The sequence below is a fragment of the Entamoeba invadens genome (assembly GCF_000330505.1).
Source record: "Entamoeba invadens IP1 unplaced genomic scaffold scaff_1105074725591, whole genome shotgun sequence".
Taxonomy (NCBI): Eukaryota; Evosea; order Mastigamoebida; family Endamoebidae; genus Entamoeba; species Entamoeba invadens.
The window spans coordinates 280,162-300,377 of NW_004191750.1; the positions used below are offsets into that span (position 1 = coordinate 280,162).

A 20,216-nucleotide genomic window follows, 5' to 3' on the forward strand; every position below is an offset into this window, starting at 1 on the left:
TTTGATATTGGAACTTTTTAAGCAACGACTGGAGGGGAGCGTCCTTCAGCCCTTGTTTGAAGGACTCAAAAAACCTTTGAATTCGACTCTCTACATATCGAGCCAAATAGTCGCACTCTCCATACGCATTAACGCTGTCCGTTTCCATGAAAAAGTCTGCGATCATTGCGTTGTACGTCGCCGAATCCATCAAGTTAAAACTCTCTCTCCTTTCAAGTTTTGTAAAAAAGTTGTTAATGTTTTCTATTGTTCGTGTCATGACTTCTTGAAAAGGTCCTTCGTACTCCGCTGGTGTTGTTTGGACTTGTGAAGGTGCCAAACTCGTGTTCCCTTGTGTGCTTTTTTTCTTTGGTGGCATCTCCTCACCTTTCAAGCTGGTTTTATTAGTTAAGTTATAATTATAATTACTATATTATACTATTTATTTCTTTTTGTATTCTTGAGGAACAAGGGAAAATTAAAATAGTAAAAATTAATAGTATAATTCTAATACCTGTTCTTTTCAAATTGGAAATATCGACTTCTTTGTAACTAGAACCGAATAATAAAAGAAACTAGATAAGAACCAATAAAGAATTCATTCTAAGGCTCCAAACAACGACAAGGGAAAGGAACTCAAAAAAAGTTTGGTGTGAAAAAAAGAATGTCGCGGATTAACATCACGCTAGCACCGGAGAGTGAAGTGTCACGATTTACTCTCCAAGAGATTATAAGTAAGACGAATACATCAATCATCCAGGCTGCTATAGAGAAATCGATTCAAGGAGCGCGATCTGTAGTAATTAAACGGCATTTACTTGATATGAATAACAAAGAGGTAGTGATGGAGTATTCCCAAGCGCTGAAGTTGTTACAGTTATGTGAGCATGTCAACATCGTTCGGATCTACAACTGTTTTTTCTGTTACTTTGGAGGAAGTTTACAATTTTGGATCATCATGGAGTCGTGTACGCAGCGCGACCTCTCGAAGTTCATGTCGACCACAAACTCCTTTGGTAACAATGAACAGATGCAATTCTTCATGTGTGACATATCATATGCATTTGAATATCTCACAAAGAATTGTTCACTTTTTCAATACTCATTAACTCCAGAAAACTTATTATTAACACGGGACCCGAGTAGTCCTATTCCTTTACTTAAACTTTCTAATATCTTTTCGTTGACTACGGACTTGGAGGAACTGTTTTATAAAAACTGTTACTTTAACCCTCCGGAATATAAAGTGAAGAAGGTGTACGACAACTCCGTTGTGTGGTCGATTGGTGTGATCTATTACATGTTGATCTTTGGAAAGCATCCTTTAGACGATGGGCGGAGTGACTTAATGAAGAGTGTTATTAATAACAAACCAATTTTATTTAAGACTACCAGTGACTCCCTCTTCGACGACTTAATTCGGAAGATGTTGGTCTACGATCCTAACAAAAGAATCTCTTTGGACGAATTCTTCCTTCATCCCTTTGTCGAGAAGTGTCGTAAAATCAAGTGGGGGAAAGAGTCCGACCCATCGATCTATAGTCCTATTCGTGTAGTAGGGAAGGGGAACTATGGGACTGTCATGTATGGTCTTCGTGTTATTGGGGGTGATAAGACGCCGGTAGCAATCAAAGAGATTCCATTTGTTGGGCGCGATTCTATTATACGAGAAGCACGTGTGATGCGGATGTGTAAGCACCCCAATTTGGTTGATTATTTCGATTACTTTGAGCTTCCGTATTCAATCTCACAAGGGGGAAAAAGTGGGAAATACAGTTATCTTGTGATGGAATACTGTGACAGAGGGACTCTTGAAACATATTTAAAAGCAAAGAAGAGACCATTAAATGACGTCGAGATCAAACACTTCTTTGCCGACATCTGTGGCGGGTTGTGGTATTTACACTTCAATAAACACGTTTTACACCGCGACTTGAAGCTTGAAAATTTCCTCTTAAAAACACCGACACAAACAAATCAACGACTTCCTCGTGTGAAAATAGCGGACTACGGCTTCTCTCGTATTTTTGGAACCGAATCCGAATTTTTTAAAAGTGGCGTTGGAACCCCAATTTTCGCTTCACCCGAAATATTGAATGAAAAGAATTATACCGTCAAGTCGGACTTATATAGCGTCGGTGTCATCTTATATGTCATGGCAACAGCACAATTTCCTTTTGGAGAAAGCGAAGAGATCTTCTGGAAAAATATGAAAGAACAAAAACCTCTAAGCTTCCCTTCAGAAGTTAAACTCGACGAATCACTGAAAGACTTGCTCCAGAGACTTATTACATATAGCGAAGTGGAAAGATGTAGTTGGGAACAATTCTTCGAACACCCCTATGTAAAAAGTGCTTTACCAATGTACTCAATGCCAACTAACAACGATATTATTCACTTCAAGCAATCCGAAATGGACTTAATGTAAATCATTTTCCTGTATCATTTTTTAATTGTAAAACAATAATAAACAAGTCTACATTCAATTATTAGTAAATGTATTGCTTATTTATAATACAATGCATAAAAAGAAAAAGAAAAAAATATATATGGAAGCATCAAGATTTTTTATTTAAAAACAAAATTAAATTTTATATTAAAAATATTTAATTTTGATATAAAAAATATATAAAGGTAACTATAGTTTTTGTTCATTTTTTCTAAACAAGATAGAATACAAAAATGAAAAAGGAATAATTCCTTGACAAAATGATAGTTCTAATAAAAAATAATTTTATTGATTAATCTCAAAGTATATAATAAGTGAATAGATAAAAAGTAGTAAAATAAACATAACAATTTGAAAGAACACAAAACACGCAATCAGAAAAGAAGATTGAAATTATGTTGAAAAGAAGAGAATGAGATACTAGAAATGATCCGAGTCAGTGAATTCTTCCGAGTTTTGAATAACACGAAAAGCCGAAGTGGTCGAAACTGCCACGTCTTTTCTTTGGAAGAGTTCTTCGTCTCTCTGATACATGTTTAAAATAGCTTGTCTGTCCTTCAGCATTTTAAATGCGTCGTCGTACTTCTGAGATTTAAGTAAGTTGTCAAAGTCGGTCTTTTGTAAATTCATATGACTTCAGAGTTATTGAAGACCGTGATGATAATAATAATCATCTAATTTACGACTAGTAAAATATATTATTACCAAATTATACCATGTCTAGTAAGAATTAATAATAAAAAGAGCCATAAAAAACTAGAATTAGATAGGGAGGGTCGAATCGGTCGACAGTTGCTTTTGGATATATCCGCCTATAATGGGGATGGCAACAAACTTCGTTCCCTTTGTGAAAAATACGCAGACGGCTTGGAAGATATATATGATGATCAACCCGATGAAAGATGGGATCAGTAACCAGAGCATTTTCGATGTGAAAATCGACGCAATGCCGAAGATGAAAACGGTGTACATCATGACGCCATTTAAGATGATCGATTGCATCGCGTACATCCGAAGAATCGGTTCATTCACTTTAACTAAAAAGATGAAAAAGGCCCCAGGGAGATGTCCCAGTGTGGCCAATAACCCTAAGTAGAGCGGGTCAAGGTCTAATCCTTTGTCCAACTTCAGACGAAAATTCTCCGCTTTATTACGGATGGCGGCAGTGTTCACTATATCGCCAAAGTCTTTCTCGTTGTCTTTCGGCGCATTCAAAACTTCTTCCTCTTCGGGGGCTTGAATCTTCGGTTTGACTTCTTCCATCGTTTGTTTTATACAGTTTCATTCCTCTCTTTGTAATCTGATGAGGAATTCAAATTGTCAAAATAATTTCTATTTTTTTAATAATTTCATCTATTAAATCTACTATGGAATAGATTTGAAATTATATCGGAATCAAAATCAATATGTATTGTGTTTATATTCGAACTAATAATGTTATAAGAACCGATATCATTTTCACGAAGATGATACAAAAGTGATAATTAAAATAGTTTAGTTTATTTTGTGGTATTCAATAGGAAACAAATAATAATAAATAAATAGATAATTTATATTAAAGCGATTAATTGAGAGGAGGCCGAACGAGAGGAGTGAGTTCCATTCTGATTGGTTGTGGAGTGGACATTTCCATTGGTACGTAGTCGTTTTGCTCCCCAAAGCTGATGTTTCGAAGTAGTCAACATATTTAAAGGGATTGATGGATCGTCTTGGTATTGGTTCTATTGTTTCCATTTCGCGTTCGTTCGTTTTGGGATTCCAAGGTCAAAAGTCAAAACTATTTCTTGAGACTTTGTTGATTTCAGAAGTAAAAAGGAGAGACACCACTAAAAACACGGTTGACGTAAATATTGGCTTGAAAGAGCGCTTTTCCAACAAATCAAATTGATTTGCTCATTTATTTTAGTTTTGTTATAGTTTAAATATAGTTTGATTGTATTATTTCAGTGATGAGGTGGTCACATAATCATAAATTTGCATTGATTTAATTATTTACAACAAATACTATAATATCTGGTTCATTAAATAATATAAATATAACAAAAAATAATTTTTAGAATAAAAAAAAATGAAAAAGGCAGATTTAATCAAGACACCAATACAATTCCAAGTATGTTGTAGTAAACTTAATAACTAAAAGTTAGTAAACAATGATTCAGACTCTCCACGTCACATGTTTTTCCCTTTTTTTTCAAATGATTTTTTTGAAAAAAAATCCCCGAAATCATAGGGAATAAACAAGTCATCGAATCTCCAAAAGAGTAAAAGAAGTTAAAAAAAGTGTAAGAAATGTCAAGTCAGCGAACTCATATTCCAGAGAGGTTTTACTAATGGCTAACAAATCGGCATTGATTCTTTCAAAACAACTCCAAGAGTTGACAAAACATCCAGTCGATGGGTTTTCAGTAGGGTTAGTAAACGATTCTGATATATATGTATGGCAAGTGATGATTGTAGGACCCCCAGATACCTATTAGTTTGTTTCTTTAAGTGTCCCATGGTGAGTCGCGAATGGGTTAAAATTAATGGCGCTGACATACAGTGACGGGGGAATGTTTCAGGCAACTCTCACTTTCCCAAAAGACTACCCAAACAACCCTCCTAAGATGAAATTCATTTCTGAAATTTGGCACCCAAAGTTCGTTCGTTGTATAGTTTTATATATAGTTTTTGTATAGTTAAATAATAGTTTGTATACACCTTTCTTCAGAGTGTTGATGTATTATTACTTTTACTATAACTAACTATTAGTGTGTATAAAACGGGGGACGTTTGTATTTCAATCCTCCACCCGCCTGGAGACGACGAATTTGGATATGAGTCCGCCGCAGAAAGGTGGAATCCTATACATTCCGTTGAGTCGATTCTTCTGAGTGTCATCTCTATGTTAAGTCAACCTAATGATGAGTCACCGGCAAATGTAGACGCTGCTGTAGAGTGGAGAACAAACAAAGAAGAGTATAAGAAAAAGGTCAGAAGATGTGTCAGAAAGTCAATTGAGGGGTGAGACTAATTTGTTGTGGGTATTGTCACGGTTCCCGTTTTTTGTTTTTGAAAATAAACTTTATTGTTATTAATTTTGATCAGGAACATTTATTGTTATTTTTTACTAACATTGTTAAGTTTGTGTTTTCAATTTTTAAGCGACTGAAAAAGTAAGAACAAAATTTGATCGTTATTGTTATAGTTCAATATATTATAGATAAACTATTAACAGGTGAATTATTTGAAGTATCCAATTTTACATTAGATTATTTAATTATATAATGAACTATAATATTGTTCAACAAAAAAGAAGTGTTTTTACTATTGAAAAACGACTTTTCAAATGTTTTAGAAATATAGTTAAAAAACTACAAATATAATAACAATTTAATACACATTAATTCTAAAAAAAAATCGACACTGAATGGTCTTCTCAAAATAAGTTGGCATTTCTTTGCAATGATTGGCTGTGTAACCAAAAATCGAATAACAGAGGATTACAAGAATAATGGCAAACGCCATTTTTTGAAACCAATAATTGTTGTTCTCTACATGTACTAAGAAATTTAACAAAGAAATTCAAAAGTTGTTCACGTGCCAACATGATTCCACTAAAAGGCGGTATAAAAAAAATGAAATGCAGAAAGACTCTTCCGAATAAATAGATCTTATAAAGAGGGATTATTTGGCTAGTAAAACTTTAGTTAATGAATCAATATGGATAGTAGTTGACCCTTAAAAGTCCGAAACTCTGAAAACACAAACCAAGATGGGAGGAAAACCTTCAATCCAAGAACAACAAAAAGCTGAGTACAAGGGCCACCCCGAAGAGCAGACGTACTATCAAATTAAAGGGAGTGATCTTTCTACGATTATTACGAACAAGGACGATGCCAAATACAAAGCATTTGGTGGCCTTCAAGGGATAACACAATTACTCGAGACTGACACTGAGAAAGGAATTTGTGACGACTCTTTTGCAAAGAGACAAGAACAATTCGGTAAAAACAAAACGCCAGACCCCGTCATTACACCTTTCTGGAAGATCTTCTTAGAGGCGTTGAAAGATAAGACTTTGATCATTTTGATGGTTGCCGCTCTCGTTTCTTTGATCTTAGCCGTTGCCGTCCCAAGTTCGACGAACAAGTGTATCATAGAAGACGAAAAGAAGTTTAACACCGACTGGATCGAAGGAGTTGCTATTCTCGCCGCCGTTTTAGTTGCGTCTCTTGGGAGTTCCATCTCCGATTACTCCAAGCAGAAGAAGTTCTTAGCCTTAGCTGCCGATGAGAAGGATGTCAAGATCAAAGTAGTTAGAAATGGTGAACAGGAGTTAATTTCGACATTCAACTTATGTGTTGGAGACTTAGTTAACTTAGATGTTGGTGATGTTCTAGCCACCGATGGTATCTATGTCTCAGGTAATGGTCTTCGTGTTGATCAGAGTGACATGACTGGTGAGTCTGATGCTATTAAGAAGACGGCGGAGAACTATTATATGATGTCTGGTACCAAAATCACTGATGGGAATGGTAAGATGATAGTCGTAGCTGTAGGACCCAATAGTATGTGGGGAGCTACAATGGAAGATGTCAACAAGAATAAAGATGAGGCGACACCTTTACAAGAGAAGCTTGATGATATTGCGATGAAAATTGGATACTTTGGAATGGGTGGAGGAGCTTTAGTCTTTGTAGCATTGACTATCTATTACATTGTCGGACAATGCACACATGAGCCAGTTATGAAACATACGGATACTAATGGGATTATAGCTGGGTGTGTCACATGTCCTGTGAGCGAAAAAGATCCGCAATTCGGAACTTTGTGTGAGGATTATAAATTTGAATGGGACTCATTGAAGCAATTGGTCGATTACTTCATTTTGGCAGTTACAATTGTCGTTGCCGCTGTTCCTGAAGGTCTTCCATTAGCCGTGACCATTTCTTTGGCGTATTCTATGAAGCAAATGTTTAAAGATAACAACTTGGTCAGACACTTGAAGGCGTGTGAAACGATGTCGAACTGCACGAACATCTGCTCTGATAAGACTGGGACATTAACAGAAAATCGAATGACTGTAGTCTGTGGCTATTTTGGTGGTGTAGAAATGACTAAGAGAGGGGAAGACTTCCAAATCAATGAGAATTATGAGAGAATTATTCATGAGAACACTTCTTTGAATTCATCGCCATCAACAACTTTAGAAGAAGTGAATGGACAAATTAATGTTATTGGTAATAAGACTGAAGGTGCTTTAATGATGTTCTCTAAGAGCAGAGGTGTTGATTATAAGCAATTAAGAAAGGAGAAGGAGATCTACCAAATGTTTGGCTTCTCTTCATTAAAGAAGAGAATGAACACATTAGTCTGGGAAGAAAAACCAACCAAAGTCCGGATGTTGACTAAAGGCGCGCCAGAAATGATCATTTTGCAGTGCACACATTATATGAAATCAACAGGAGAAATTGCCGAATTAACAGATGACGTTAAAAATGAATTGGCTCAAAGACAAGCAGCTTGGGCTAATAAGGGGTGCAGAACACTTGCGTTGAGTTACAAAGACATTGCTCCTAAGAACTTGGACAACTTCGACGATTTGTATGAAGAGGCTGATGAGAGCGGAAGCATCTTGTTGGCGTACTTCGGCATTGAAGATCCACTGAGAGTCGAAGTCCCCGAAGCTGTTAAGACGTGTCAAGGCGCTGGAATAAAGTAAGAATGGTGACTGGTGATAACATCGAGACTGCACGTTCAATTGCTAGACAGTGCAATATCATCTCGTCTGATGACGACTTTGCAATTGAAGGTCCAGCATTTGCAAAGATGAGTGATGAAGAGATTATTGAGAAGATCCCATCATTAAGTGTCATTGCTAGATGTTCTCCACAAGATAAGAAGAGACTTGTCTTGTTATTGAAAAAACAAGGCGAAGTCGTTGCAGTCACTGGTGATGGTACCAATGATGTGCCAGCTCTTAAGAATGCACACATTGGACTTGCTATGGGTATTAGAGGGACTGATGTAGCAAAACAAGCGTCTGATATTGTTATTCTTGATGATAACTTCAAGTCCATTGTGAATTCCGTAATGTTTGTTTATATTATTATTATATTATTATACTAATAGTATTCTAATATTCTAATTAAAATAATTATAATTCTATTAACATAATAGGTGGGGGAGATGTGTCTTTGATAACATTAGAAAATTCCTTCAATTCCAATTAACGGTGAATGTCTCAGCTGTTGGGTTATGTATCATTGGTTCAGTCTTTGTAGGAGAAGCGCCATTAAATGCACTTCAGATGCTTTGGGTGAATATGATTATGGATACCTTAGCAGCACTTGCTTTGGGTACTGAGAAACCTACCAAAGAGTTGTTAAAGCGAAAGCCATTTGGGAAGTACAATTCATTGTTATCACCAAAGATGATACGTAGTATCTTGTCTCAAACCTTATGGCAATATGCTTGTTGTTTGACTATTGTGTTTGCTGGGCGCTACATTCCATTCTTAGAAGCGCCATGTGGATTTGCTCGTACGATGAACCGCTCTGCTGGTGATGATTTCAGTGATGTTTGTGCGACGTGGGAAAAGGAGACGAGTGGGAGTGGGGAGATGTTTAAGAGTTATGATAATGTCAAGACCGATACCATAACCTTACAGACGTTAGTCTTCAACACTTTTGTGTTCTGTCAAGTCTTCAATATGTTCAACTCTCGTAAGGTCAATGGGGAACATAACATCTTCCAAAACATCTTTGCTAATATGTATTTCGCATGTATCTTCGTTGGCATTTCAATTACACAAGTGATCATTGTAGTCTTCTTGGGTATCATTTTCGATGGTACACCATTCTCTCCATCAAATAACCAATATGGATTAACATGGCAAGGGTGGATCTTCTCTGTTTTATGTGGGATGGTCTCCATTCTTGTCGGACAAATTGCTTTGTTCATCCCAGTCCCCGAACAAAAGGTCAAGAAGTTCAAAGAACCATCGCCTTTCGCGAAACTCAAATTCTGGAAGAAGAAAGAGGAATATGAACCATTCGGACATTCCGAAGATGTCATCGACGATGAAAATGCTGACTCACTTTCTGTGCCACCATCACTCCCAGTAAATGAACACGCTGCTATTTTAAAGGAAAATTAAGTACATGTGTGGTGATTGCATTTGGTTCAATTATTAATTTGGTATGGTTAAAGTATAGTTCATATATAGTACAAGGTGTATTTATACCTGTTACAATTCTTTGTCTTATTTTTGTTTTATAAAAACAAAGTTTATTTCATTTTTTGGTAATATAAGTTATAATATATTTTTAATAAAAAATACTTAATAGAAGTGTGAGTAAAAGGTGTCATGTTAATAAAAAGTGTTTATATTTGTTTTCAATCAATGAACCCAACTTTAAGGGATTTTTGTTTCATCTTTTTTTTTATACAACATTATAACTAATTTCAACACTTATTATATATAGTATCATTTACCAAAAAACAAACTATAAAAACATCCCATAAGGTCAAATTTTTAATTCAAAATGAACATGTTATTAGAGAACTCAAAAGAATAACTAAAAAAGAAGAATATCAATGTCATCCCCAGCTGCTGAACAACCCACAACACTGACAGTTCCAACTACGACAGAACCTCCTGTGGAACAACAAAGCGAACAAAAAACGCAAGACGGACAACCTGTTCAACAAGTTGTGTCACCACAAGAGAAACAAAAAGCTGCTGATGAAGAGATGAAAAAGGAACTGAACGAAGCTTCACGAAAGCAAATTGAATTGTTTGAAAAGCAAAAAGCCGAGAAAGAGTACGACGCTATTTTTTATGCAGCGATCTACGTGAAATTGATAACCGTGTGCGAGGCGGTGAAGGAAGGACAACGCATTGAATCTCATCGAGAAGTAGCGAATAACATCATTGGAGCCAATTTCAAGAAGAATGATGCGGAACAACAGAAGTCTTTTGTAGGAAAGAAGTTTGCTTATTATATAGTAAGTATTTACTCAAGAAGTTAACACTCTAGAAGGACGGTATATACCCTCCAGAAGAACACAGTCATTATATTGGTCGTGTGTGGGTATTCATTTCGTTTGCTATTCTATTATATATTATATATTATTATATGATATTATATTACTACTTTGAACTTTTCGAAGAGCAAAAGAGTTGACCAGTAGCGGCAAGTCTTTCATTGGATACTATGAAGAAGATATATAACGCTTTTTATTCGACGTTTCAGTCGGGAACAAATAACTTCAATGACAGAACAGTCGTCGATGCTCAGAACTTCTCCAGCTTTAAAAAGAGTTTGGCGTGCTTTATCAAAGACGCTAACGAAAACTCAACAGACCCAAAAAGAAAAGCTGCACTTGCCTCCGAGCAGTGTTGGATGACTACACAAGAGTCTTTTAAAGCTATTAGCAAACGAGGAAAACAAGTCGAACAACTGAACCAGGCTTCCACAGTTAACGCATACGCTGCAGTGCAACTCAACACCAAAATGGATAAACTAGAAAAGGCAGCGTGTTGTGAATTAGCTGGAAAGAAAGCGAAGTTCATTATTATATATGCTGTCCTAGGCATAGCTCTTGTTGGTATTTTAGTTGGGGTTGTCATGAAGTTTATGCCCAAGTCGTCTTCTGCTTGATTCTGTGCTATTTTTGTCGTAATTTTTAGTTCATTTTATAGTTGTTTTCTTAGGAATAATTACTATAATTAGTGGAGTGTTTTAGCACTAGTAAATAAATATAGTTAAATAACCAAAAATGTATAGTAAAATGAAAAAAAGGAAAGATGAGGTTTATTATAATTTCATACAAGTAAAAGAATAGTTTCAACCAGTTTTAATGGCAGACAAGTCGACCCCAACAAAAGAAGAGCGTGGCATCGAGAAATTACAAGCGCGAGTTGGTGAGTTATCGACTCGACTCGCGGAGTCGCGCCGATTGATGTTGCAGTATTGTCCGGAGTATTTAGACAAAGATGGGAACATCAAACCGAAGAATGAAAGGAAGAAAATTGACAAAGAGAAGAAGCCGAGACCGCCGGTGACATCAGTGAAGCGGACTAAAGCACTTGACAAAAGTGTGTTGTGCAACTTTGGAAAGACTGCGAAAGGGAGAAATGTGATCACAAGACAACTTACAAAGACAGCTCTTGAACTTGACAATTTTGAATTCAATAATCCGTTAACGACAGAGAGATATCAATTTAAGAAAGACGAATTTATAAAGTGTTATGGCTGTAATAAAATCTGTGCATCTACCCATCCCGTGTATGTGTATTCCTGTCATGACTGTGGCGAGTTGTTTCAGAAGAACAGAGAGCTTACACGAGATTTGAAGAACACTGTCAGTGTAGTTATTGGGTGTCGAACTAAATTGGGGCATCAAGTCACATTGAAACTGTTGCGAGCCGGGTCGACTGTAGTCGGGACAACACGATACCCAGAAGAGACTTTGAAGTTGTTTAGTCAATACCACGACTACGAGACTTGGAAGGACAATCTAGACATTTACTCACAAGGGTTAGACCTTGATACCGACAACCAGAGTGTCGTCTTTGCAGCGTTTGCGAAGTATTTGCAAGAGAAATATGGTCATCTCGACAACATGATCTTCTGTGCTGCGCAAACCATCCGAGTGAGAGAGAAAGAGCGCAGTCGTGTGTTAAGTGAAATAGAAGAAACGAATCGATATGGTGATGCAAAGTTTGTGAAAGAGACAAATGTCAACTCGTGGGCAATGACCATCGACAATTGGAATCAAAAGGAGATGGAAGAAGTTATTCGGGTGAACTCCGTCGCACCAGCAATGATGACACAAGCCCTCTTACCCTTACTGAAACTTTCATTAATGACCCCGTACGTCATTTTTGTTCATGCACGGGAAGGCTTATTTAACGTTCACAAGTCGAAGTATCATACTCACACTAATATGGCAAAAGCTGCCTTAGCTATGTTAACTGCTTGTCTTTGTGCAAGTGGCTTACAAACAACAAAAGGATTGGATTTTAGTATTCATGGGTGTGACCCGGGGTGGATCTCCGTCGATGAGTATTATGAGACATCCAAACCCTGGGATATCCCCCCACTTGATGAAGTCGATGGGGCTTCACGGATCCTCTACCCACTTTTTGCACGTCTTCCAAGTGAGCCGTTGACCCGTCGGCATTACACGCAGTTGCTTAATTGATTTTGAGTCGTATCAGTTACTTTCAGTTCAAAACTTTACTACTTAGATAGTCTTAAGACATTCTTTAAAGAATAACAAAACCCTAAAAACGTCACAATTCGAGAATTGATTTACTTCTTCTTTTCCTGGACCTTCTTTGTGTAGAAGTCGAGTTCCTTTCCTTCCAAGAGGTATCCATCGACTCTTCCAGTTTGACCCGGTCTTGAGGAGATGCAAGCCAATAATCTTCCAGCCTGGAATCCTTCCATTAAAGCGTCTTCGAATTTGACGTGCTTGAGAACCTTAAGCATAGTAGCGTATTTCTTCTTCATAGTGCTCGATGGCTTCATCAAAGCAAGTTGGGTCTCGACGATTTGGTGAGCAACGGTCTTCTCTTTAGCTTCCTCTTTGCCGGTCTGTTTAGCATCGGTCTTGACCTCTTCATCCTTGACGAGAGCAATTTTCTTGTCTGCGGTGTATCCCTCAGTCTCGAGAGACTTGATGTAGTCCTTAGAAGCGATATCCTTTCCGAATCTCTTAAGGAACCATAATCTGAATGGTGAAGCATCGACTTCAATAATAGCGTTCTTGACCAAAGTGTTTGTTCTGACGTAATCGTTGTTGGACGCGTTGTAGACGACGTTCAAGATTTTGGCGGTCTTAGTCATGGCTTGTGAAACCCAAGTGAAATATCCAACATCAAGTCTAAGTGCTCTTCTCTTAATAATGCCAAATCGGCAACGGACGTCATGAATTCTCTTTGCGCCGAGTCTGGTGTTGGCTGGTTGACGACCCATATTGTACTTCTTCTTCTTTTGCATCATGTTCTTCTTTCCTCCAGTCGAACGTCTCTTGTGAATTGAGTCTCGTGTAATCCCCATTTCTCGAAGGCAATTGCTTCTCAGTTCCAAAGTGCCTAAGGGTTACGAAGGGTATTTCACTTCTTTCTTCTCGCTCTTGTTATTAATTTATTTTAATTTATTTTACTATATTTTATAGTTACATGTCACCACCAAAAGTGTTTGAATACTATTTAAATAGTTTATTATATTATATTATTAATTACTACTATTTGTTGAGAAGAGTGGAGAGTAACTATTATTTCTAATTTACATTATTATAATCAGTAGTATATAAATATAGTACAAAATATAATAATATTATTATATTCTTTTTACTTTTAGTGTTGTGAGTAAAACATGAGAAATGAATAACTCAATAAATTCATTCAGAACTTCACACGATATGACCACACAAGCAATTCCATGGGTTGAAAAATATCGTCCAAAGGTGTTAGAGGATGTTGTAGGTAACAAAGACGTCATCGAGACGCTGAAGAGTTTTCGTTCTTCCAAACAATTTCCTCATTTATTATTATGTGGGCAGCCTGGGATAGGTAAGACGACTTCAATTCATTGTTTGGCTCGTGAGCTCTTAAAAGACAAATACAAAGAAGCCGTCTTAGAATTGAATGCGTCAGATGAAAGAGGTATAGACACCATTCGAACGACTATTAAAGCATTCTGCGAGAAGAAAGTGATGTTGCCAGACAACATCCCCAAAGTTGTTATACTCGATGAGGCAGATTCGATGACGACAGCAGCGTTCCAGGCTTTGAGACGGACAATGGAAATCCATTCGAAGACTACACGCTTTGTGTTGGCGTGCAACACCCCAGAAAAAGTGATTGAACCGATTCAGTCAAGATGTTCTCGTCTCAACTTCCGCCCACTTTCCACTGACGAAGTCATCAACCGGATCACCAAAATAGCGCGGCTTGAGTCCATGAATATCGCGGACGACGCGATCAAAGCAATTGAAATTATCAGTGAAGGCGATTTGCGAAAGGCAGTGAATGCGCTTCAGACGTGTGCTGTGTTAAAAGGTACAATTACAGCCGAGAATGTGTATCAAAGAAATGATCTTCCCTCAGCCGATGTCATTTTGAAAGCGTTGTCGAATTGTTTGAAGAAGAACTTTGACGAAGCCGTTGATGAAGTGAGCAAGATCTCTGTCTTAGGGTTTGATGGGAATGATGTGATAGATATGTTAGTGAAGATGATCTCTAAAGTCGATACCAGTGAAGAAATCAGAGTGAAATTGTATGAAGCTGCCGCTCCATTCTTGATCAGACGAGTTAATTCGTATGTACAAGTCTATGGAATGTTGGCACAGTTCTGTTTGGTTAATTAATCATTCTTTTACTATTTGTGACATAAAGGAAGTCTTCTATTTATAGAAATTAGTTAGTTGAACTTGAAAAACTAAACGTCGCCATGGAACATCCTCATGAAAGGTTAAAGCGTGAAGAATTTCGGAAGAGGATCATTCGAGTCAGTTTAAACATTTCGTTGATAGTGTTTATACCATCTTTTGTATTGTTTTCTATGTGCACGTTCTTGTTTTGGCGTTCTATAGTGTTTGCGATGGTACTGTCTTGTGTTGTTGTAAGCTATACAATAGTACTTTTTAGTATATGTACGGGTTTGTTTTATTCTATGAAGAACAAATGAAGTGACAAATAAATAACAAGAGAGGGGACAAGACGTATCACGATGAACCGGGACTGTTTTACTTGACACGGAGTGGGTGGACTAAACTTGGATTACTCTTTTTAGGGGCGAGTTTCTATGGATATTTCTCATTCAACATTTTTCGGAGTGGGTGTGGCTTTTCTACAGAAGCAAACGACGTCGACGAATTCAAATTGGTCTTTTCAATGGTCGGTGTTTTGACAGGAATTGTCAACTTTAACATTTCATTATTCCTTGACGGACTTTATATTCCTTTCTTTTCTGTTGGTGCTCTATCTGTCGAGACTTTCTATGACTCAAGTAAGAAAGTTGCCACTCAAAGTCTTATTTTGTGCGCAATCAACTCAATCATATTCCTTGTCTCTTATGCTTTAGTCAAAATGTTTGTATTAATTCTCTACGGATTTAGTAGAGATATTGCTATCCATCGGTATACTTTCAGTTTACACAACTTGGTTGCGAGCACTTTATGCGTCGCTTTGTTCTCTTTATACACACGCATTTCGTTTAACCTTCTCGACTCGACAATGAGCGCCGAACTTCCTATAGAAAATAAACTTTGCTAATTTTATTGAATTTTTTACTATTAATTTATTAGTAATTAACTAGAAATAACCACTCCAAAAAATTAAAGATAACTAATAATAAAATTATATTTTAACTATAATGTATAATAAAATGGTGTTAAAGATTTTGGAGTTGGTCAAGAGTAAGTGGTGCTTTTTTCCCCTTCTTTTGTGTCTTGACTTTAGCAATCTTTTCTCCACCCGTTTTTGTTGGTTTGGTATAATACTTTTCAAGCCGTCTTTTTTGATCCGCAAGCGTTCCAACAGTTTTCAGTCCTAATCTTCGCAACGCCTGACGAATTTCCCAATCTTCCATTTTCTCGGTGTCAACCTTCTTCTTTTGACTTCCTTCAAAGAACGTGTTGATGTCCATTTTGTATTCAATTTTCGAGGGAGAAATGGGTTCTTCCTTTGCACCGATAAACTACATGTTATTAGTTTTTATACTTTAAACATACTATAATTCTTTTTACAATAGTTATAGTTCATTTTATATATATTGATTGTATCTCTAACTATCATATAAAACAAACTTCTTTGCTGACGCGTGGCCGTTTTTTAAGATAGTTCTGAGCTGGCGGTTCGTCGGGGTCGTACTGAATTGTTTCAACTTCAGGATTGAAGTGTACATGGAGTTCTTTTGTTGTCATTTTTTGTATTAACAAAATCACTTTTTTTTTTCTGAGTTTTTCAGAAACAAAAAAACTATAATATCTAATTTTTAAAACAATAAAATTACTAATCAAAGAAACAATCATTTTAATTATTAACTATTATAAAAGTATAATTAAATATAAACCAAATAAAATACTAAACTAATTTATAACAAAGCTAAAAATAATATAACTTAAGTATTTCACTCTTCTTTCGCATAAAACATGAAGCAGTCGTTTTTGTAGATATCAGACCTGATCCCTTCACACTTTTCCAAGTGTATTTCTTCAATCTTTTCTGCTATTTGAAGGCCTTCACATTTGACATTTACAAATTTTAACGAGTAAAGGCCTTTAAAATCCTTGGTGTCAATTTTGCCAACAGTGCAATCCTCGCATACCAAAACGCTCAACGAGTGGGGAGGATTAATTGTTCCCTTCATTTTAGTGATTTGCAATTTGGTGAGGGAAGTGTACATGCGGATTCCATTTGTCCCAAGTGGAGTAATGAATGAGTCGACATCACAAAATGAGTCGATTTTGAGTTCTTTAATACAACTTGGAAGTTCAACACTTCGTTTTACTGGGGATCCAAGTAACGTTAACCCGACAAGATTCATACTTTTGAAGTTGACTGTTTTTGTCTTTTTCTTTCTTTCGTCGATGACTAGATACTTCAAAGAATACATTTTCTCTATTTCTGGGCGGTACTCCCCACGTAACGTGAAACTAGTGATATCCATCGCAACACTCCCGACATACCGTGGCAGGTAAAGCTCCGCCCATTTCTCATAATTTGGTACTTTCTTGTTGTCGAGCACAAACTCTCCTGTGAAATACATCCTCTTTGGGTATTTAACAAAGAAGTTGATATTTTTCTGGTCTTCTGAAACAACAAACACATTATTGTGTGTACTCACCAAGTCGGCCACTTTACTTTCCAAATTTTGGATGAAAAAGAAGACGTTGAGGGTTGGGTAATTTTCAAGTACTTTCATCAAGACGTGTGGGATAAAAGATGTGTATGTGGTCTTTTCAAGCATCAAATATTTCAGATGGAACACTGACAACAAATGGTCCAATGGGTATGTTTCGTGTATTTTAATCAGCACAGAATATGGCAGACGGAGTGTTTCAAGACTTGGCGATTCTTTAAGTATCATCAACAAGTCATCTATTTTCGTTAATGATAGTGTCAAGCATTTGACGTCTTTAGCGATGTCGTGATAGAATTTGACTTTCGAGTAATCGTGTGAATTGTTAAAGGTAATTGCAAACTTCGCGTATTTCAGTGTTCGTTTTGCCCACTTTTTGACAGAGAGAGTGTGGACTATATCAGTCATACGTCCTTGTAACAATTCAGTTTGTGTGTACATTTTTAATTCCCCTTTACATAGTGGTGAAGTCCTTTCTGGGTTCATCGGTGCCAACTCGACTGATAATTTGCACTTCTTCGAAACAAATAAAAACCGGGACACCACAGGTAGTGGGCAGTAAATGGAGATATACGACATCTCAAGTTGATCCAAGACCACACAGCACCTCACCGACATTTCCTCTCCAATTTCAAGTTCTTCAACAACTCCTTTTATTAGTTATTTTCAATTCAGTTTTCTGTTTCTCTTCAGTTCTAAAGCATTTGGTAACCTAAAGAAAATGAAAAAATCAAATAACGTCCTTGTCGAGTCTGTTGAGACGCGTCATCTCAAGCAATTTATATAGGGGTTCCGCTGCGTTGGTGTTCTCCCAATTTTTGTAGTCGGTGTACTCGGATTCAAAGTCTTTTAATGCCGGAGAGATGTAGATCGACAGCTTCTTCTCATCCTCGCGGTCAAACCCTTTCTCCTTCGCTTTTTTGACAGATGAAATTCGGTTGTTCACTGTTTCGACAATTTTAACGTCGGTCTTGAACATGTCAAATTCACTCGTTTTTAATTTGTCGTACAACGGTTTTTCAATTTGAAGAAGCGCATTCGATTTGACTCGGTTCCACGACGGACACACAGTGATTTTGTACAACAACAACTCACAGAAGAATACTCTCACGTTGTGATTCCAGTGACAGAACATTCTGTCGAAATTACGATGTGAAAGAATGAAATGCGACACAACCCTCTTTCTGCTCTCTCCAGGTAGAACGGGGATGATTTGGTATATCGTCGATATGAGAAGACAAATGAGTGCATAGTTGTCGCTCTCCATAATTTTGGAGTGCACCGACTCAAACATGTCGTAGTCAAAATTCTTAACAATCATCTCCTTATTGCCGTAATACGTGTACATGAAGTGTTCGATCAACAAGAGTTCTCCCATCTGGTCGATGTCATAGAAGTTCGTTTTCTTCACTTTCTTTGTCAACACTGTTTTATAGATTTCTGGGTCAAAGCAACTGAATGCCGCGTAAGCCTCTGCACACACAAATATCGGTGATACAAGTTCTTCCCCTGTCAAGTCCATAATTGAGTTAATTTCATTATAGAAAATAGAGTATCCAGGATAGTTCTTCACATCTCTATGATATTAGGCGTTGTTCCTCACATCTCAAATATATCAAAGTAATAACAAACTTTTCATTCTTGACGATGTACTCGATCCACGCCTTGATGTATTGGATCGCAAATCTCCCACGACACTGGAAATGGACTAACCACTTCATATCCATCGTGTCGATCGCTTGACACAATTTCTCGCAGTTCGGAGACTTCCCTGAAATGTACTTCTCGACGCTTTCCCACTTCTTGAACATCTGGAAGTTCTCTTTCACTTCTTCAGTGAGGACAACACACCCCTTCTCCCCTATTTTCGCCCCACTCAAGTAGTTCACTGTTTCCAAGATACCTTCATAGATATCGGGAACTCGTTGTGATATCAACACAAACGCGTGAGCGGCGTCATCGTAATAATCCGGGTTGATTGGTTTGACGGTGCTTGAAAATTGGAAAGTGGAGAGTTTCTTCTTCTTTCGTGGTGGCACAAGTGTGTTGGGCTTCTTTTCTTTCTTTTCATACTCCTCTATCTCATCTGCGTCGTTCAAAGCGAGTATAAAGTACAACGCAGTTTTGGCAAGACAGGAGTAATACAACTCAAGTAACTTTTCGACTTGTGGAGCAACCTCGTCGGGTGCGGGGAAGTCTGCTAGAGCCATCGGTTGGATTTGTTTGATTTGGATCAGCTTGCACATCAGAAAGTATATTGAAGGGGTCACGTTGTGTTGTGGCATCTTAATTAAATGTTCTATTGCGCAATTCCAAGTGTTCAACAATTCAGTGGAGACGTCATTGGTGAATGGAATTGAGTCAAAGTATTCATCAGGCATCAATGTGGTGAATTTTGTTAAATAGTGATCAACTTTGTCAGCACCTTTAACAATCACTCCACTATGTGTGCGTTCCGCACGGGCGTCAGAAAGTGCTTTTTGCAGTTTTTTTGAATTTCTGACTAGCGCCTTCAGTTGTGCCTTCTTGTCCTTTTCAGACATGTTTGGTTTTATAAGACGTTTTTCCACTTTTTAAAAGGTTCTATTCATTGGTCGATTTTTTTATTAAGAAGTATTGTTCATAAAATTATTAATTTATTATTTATCGTAAATTCTTTTTGGTGACAAAAGGTTTGATTTCGTTTTCTTGAAAAAAATAGAGGAGTTCTTTGTGGTTATGAGATATAGTTAATTTTATTATTTTTTAGTAATATTTATGATTTTTTTTTATCCTTCAATTTTCCTCTTGAAATAATATGTCAAAATGAATTTTTTCGATTAATTATAGTTTGTTTAGGATATAATATTTTACATGAAATAAATGAAAAAATCTTTTTAATAATCTAGATTTAGTACTTTGATCTTTAAATAATTATTTTTATTATA

General features: G+C 36.9%; 13 protein-coding genes across 13 annotated transcripts; 7 read left to right on the forward strand and 6 right to left on the reverse strand.

Annotated features, from left to right (window-relative positions):
- EIN_170470 (hypothetical protein) lies at positions 1–358 on the reverse strand (the record flags this gene model as incomplete). Its single annotated transcript, XM_004183820.1, has 1 exon — positions 1–358. A coding segment is annotated over one exon (358 nt), but the record flags the coding sequence as incomplete, so codon positions are not given.
- A 285-nt stretch (positions 359–643) lies between these two features.
- On the forward strand, positions 644–2,407 carry EIN_170480 (Testis-specific serine/threonine protein kinase, putative; the record flags this gene model as incomplete). The annotated part of the gene is made up of 1 exon (XM_004183821.1): positions 644–2,407. One exon carries the CDS (start codon positions 644–646, stop codon positions 2,405–2,407), a length of 1,764 nt encoding a protein of 587 aa, XP_004183869.1.
- A 783-nt stretch (positions 2,408–3,190) lies between these two features.
- EIN_170490 (hypothetical protein) lies at positions 3,191–3,691 on the reverse strand (the record flags this gene model as incomplete). Its single annotated transcript, XM_004183822.1, has 1 exon — positions 3,191–3,691. One exon carries the CDS (start codon positions 3,689–3,691, stop codon positions 3,191–3,193), a length of 501 nt encoding a protein of 166 aa, XP_004183870.1.
- A 1,067-nt stretch (positions 3,692–4,758) lies between these two features.
- Positions 4,759–5,435, forward strand: EIN_170500 (ubiquitin-conjugating enzyme E2, putative; the record flags this gene model as incomplete). Its single annotated transcript, XM_004183823.1, has 3 exons — positions 4,759–4,904; positions 4,971–5,066; positions 5,180–5,435. The coding sequence occupies 3 exons, from the start codon at positions 4,759–4,761 to the stop codon at positions 5,433–5,435; spliced, it is 498 nt and encodes a 165-aa protein (XP_004183871.1).
- Positions 5,436–6,182: 747 nt separating this feature from the next.
- EIN_170510 (cation-transporting ATPase, putative) lies at positions 6,183–9,569 on the forward strand (the record flags this gene model as incomplete). The annotated part of the gene is made up of 3 exons (XM_004183824.1): positions 6,183–8,128; positions 8,179–8,505; positions 8,591–9,569. The coding sequence occupies 3 exons, from the start codon at positions 6,183–6,185 to the stop codon at positions 9,567–9,569; spliced, it is 3,252 nt and encodes a 1,083-aa protein (XP_004183872.1).
- Positions 9,570–10,009: 440 nt separating this feature from the next.
- On the forward strand, positions 10,010–11,076 carry EIN_170520 (hypothetical protein; the record flags this gene model as incomplete). The annotated part of the gene is made up of 3 exons (XM_004183825.1): positions 10,010–10,404; positions 10,453–10,517; positions 10,607–11,076. The coding sequence occupies 3 exons, from the start codon at positions 10,010–10,012 to the stop codon at positions 11,074–11,076; spliced, it is 930 nt and encodes a 309-aa protein (XP_004183873.1).
- Positions 11,077–11,275: 199 nt separating this feature from the next.
- On the forward strand, positions 11,276–12,622 carry EIN_170530 (short-chain dehydrogenase, putative; the record flags this gene model as incomplete). Its single annotated transcript, XM_004183826.1, has 1 exon — positions 11,276–12,622. One exon carries the CDS (start codon positions 11,276–11,278, stop codon positions 12,620–12,622), a length of 1,347 nt encoding a protein of 448 aa, XP_004183874.1.
- Positions 12,623–12,732: 110 nt separating this feature from the next.
- Positions 12,733–13,482, reverse strand: EIN_170540 (40S ribosomal protein S8, putative; the record flags this gene model as incomplete). The annotated part of the gene is made up of 1 exon (XM_004183827.1): positions 12,733–13,482. The coding sequence occupies one exon, from the start codon at positions 13,480–13,482 to the stop codon at positions 12,733–12,735; it is 750 nt and encodes a 249-aa protein (XP_004183875.1).
- Positions 13,483–13,807: 325 nt separating this feature from the next.
- Positions 13,808–14,794, forward strand: EIN_170550 (replication factor C subunit, putative; the record flags this gene model as incomplete). The annotated part of the gene is made up of 1 exon (XM_004183828.1): positions 13,808–14,794. One exon carries the CDS (start codon positions 13,808–13,810, stop codon positions 14,792–14,794), a length of 987 nt encoding a protein of 328 aa, XP_004183876.1.
- An 83-nt stretch (positions 14,795–14,877) lies between these two features.
- Positions 14,878–15,701, forward strand: EIN_170560 (hypothetical protein; the record flags this gene model as incomplete). Its single annotated transcript, XM_004183829.1, has 2 exons — positions 14,878–15,085; positions 15,139–15,701. The coding sequence occupies 2 exons, from the start codon at positions 14,878–14,880 to the stop codon at positions 15,699–15,701; spliced, it is 771 nt and encodes a 256-aa protein (XP_004183877.1).
- A 118-nt stretch (positions 15,702–15,819) lies between these two features.
- EIN_170570 (hypothetical protein) lies at positions 15,820–16,351 on the reverse strand (the record flags this gene model as incomplete). Its single annotated transcript, XM_004183830.1, has 2 exons — positions 15,820–16,125; positions 16,235–16,351. The coding sequence occupies 2 exons, from the start codon at positions 16,349–16,351 to the stop codon at positions 15,820–15,822; spliced, it is 423 nt and encodes a 140-aa protein (XP_004183878.1).
- Positions 16,352–16,557: 206 nt separating this feature from the next.
- EIN_170580 (hypothetical protein) lies at positions 16,558–17,907 on the reverse strand (the record flags this gene model as incomplete). The annotated part of the gene is made up of 1 exon (XM_004183831.1): positions 16,558–17,907. The coding sequence occupies one exon, from the start codon at positions 17,905–17,907 to the stop codon at positions 16,558–16,560; it is 1,350 nt and encodes a 449-aa protein (XP_004183879.1).
- A 112-nt stretch (positions 17,908–18,019) lies between these two features.
- On the reverse strand, positions 18,020–19,832 carry EIN_170590 (hypothetical protein; the record flags this gene model as incomplete). The annotated part of the gene is made up of 2 exons (XM_004183832.1): positions 18,020–18,866; positions 18,922–19,832. 2 exons carry the CDS (start codon positions 19,830–19,832, stop codon positions 18,020–18,022), a joined length of 1,758 nt encoding a protein of 585 aa, XP_004183880.1.
- Positions 19,833–20,216: the final 384 nt, after the last annotated feature.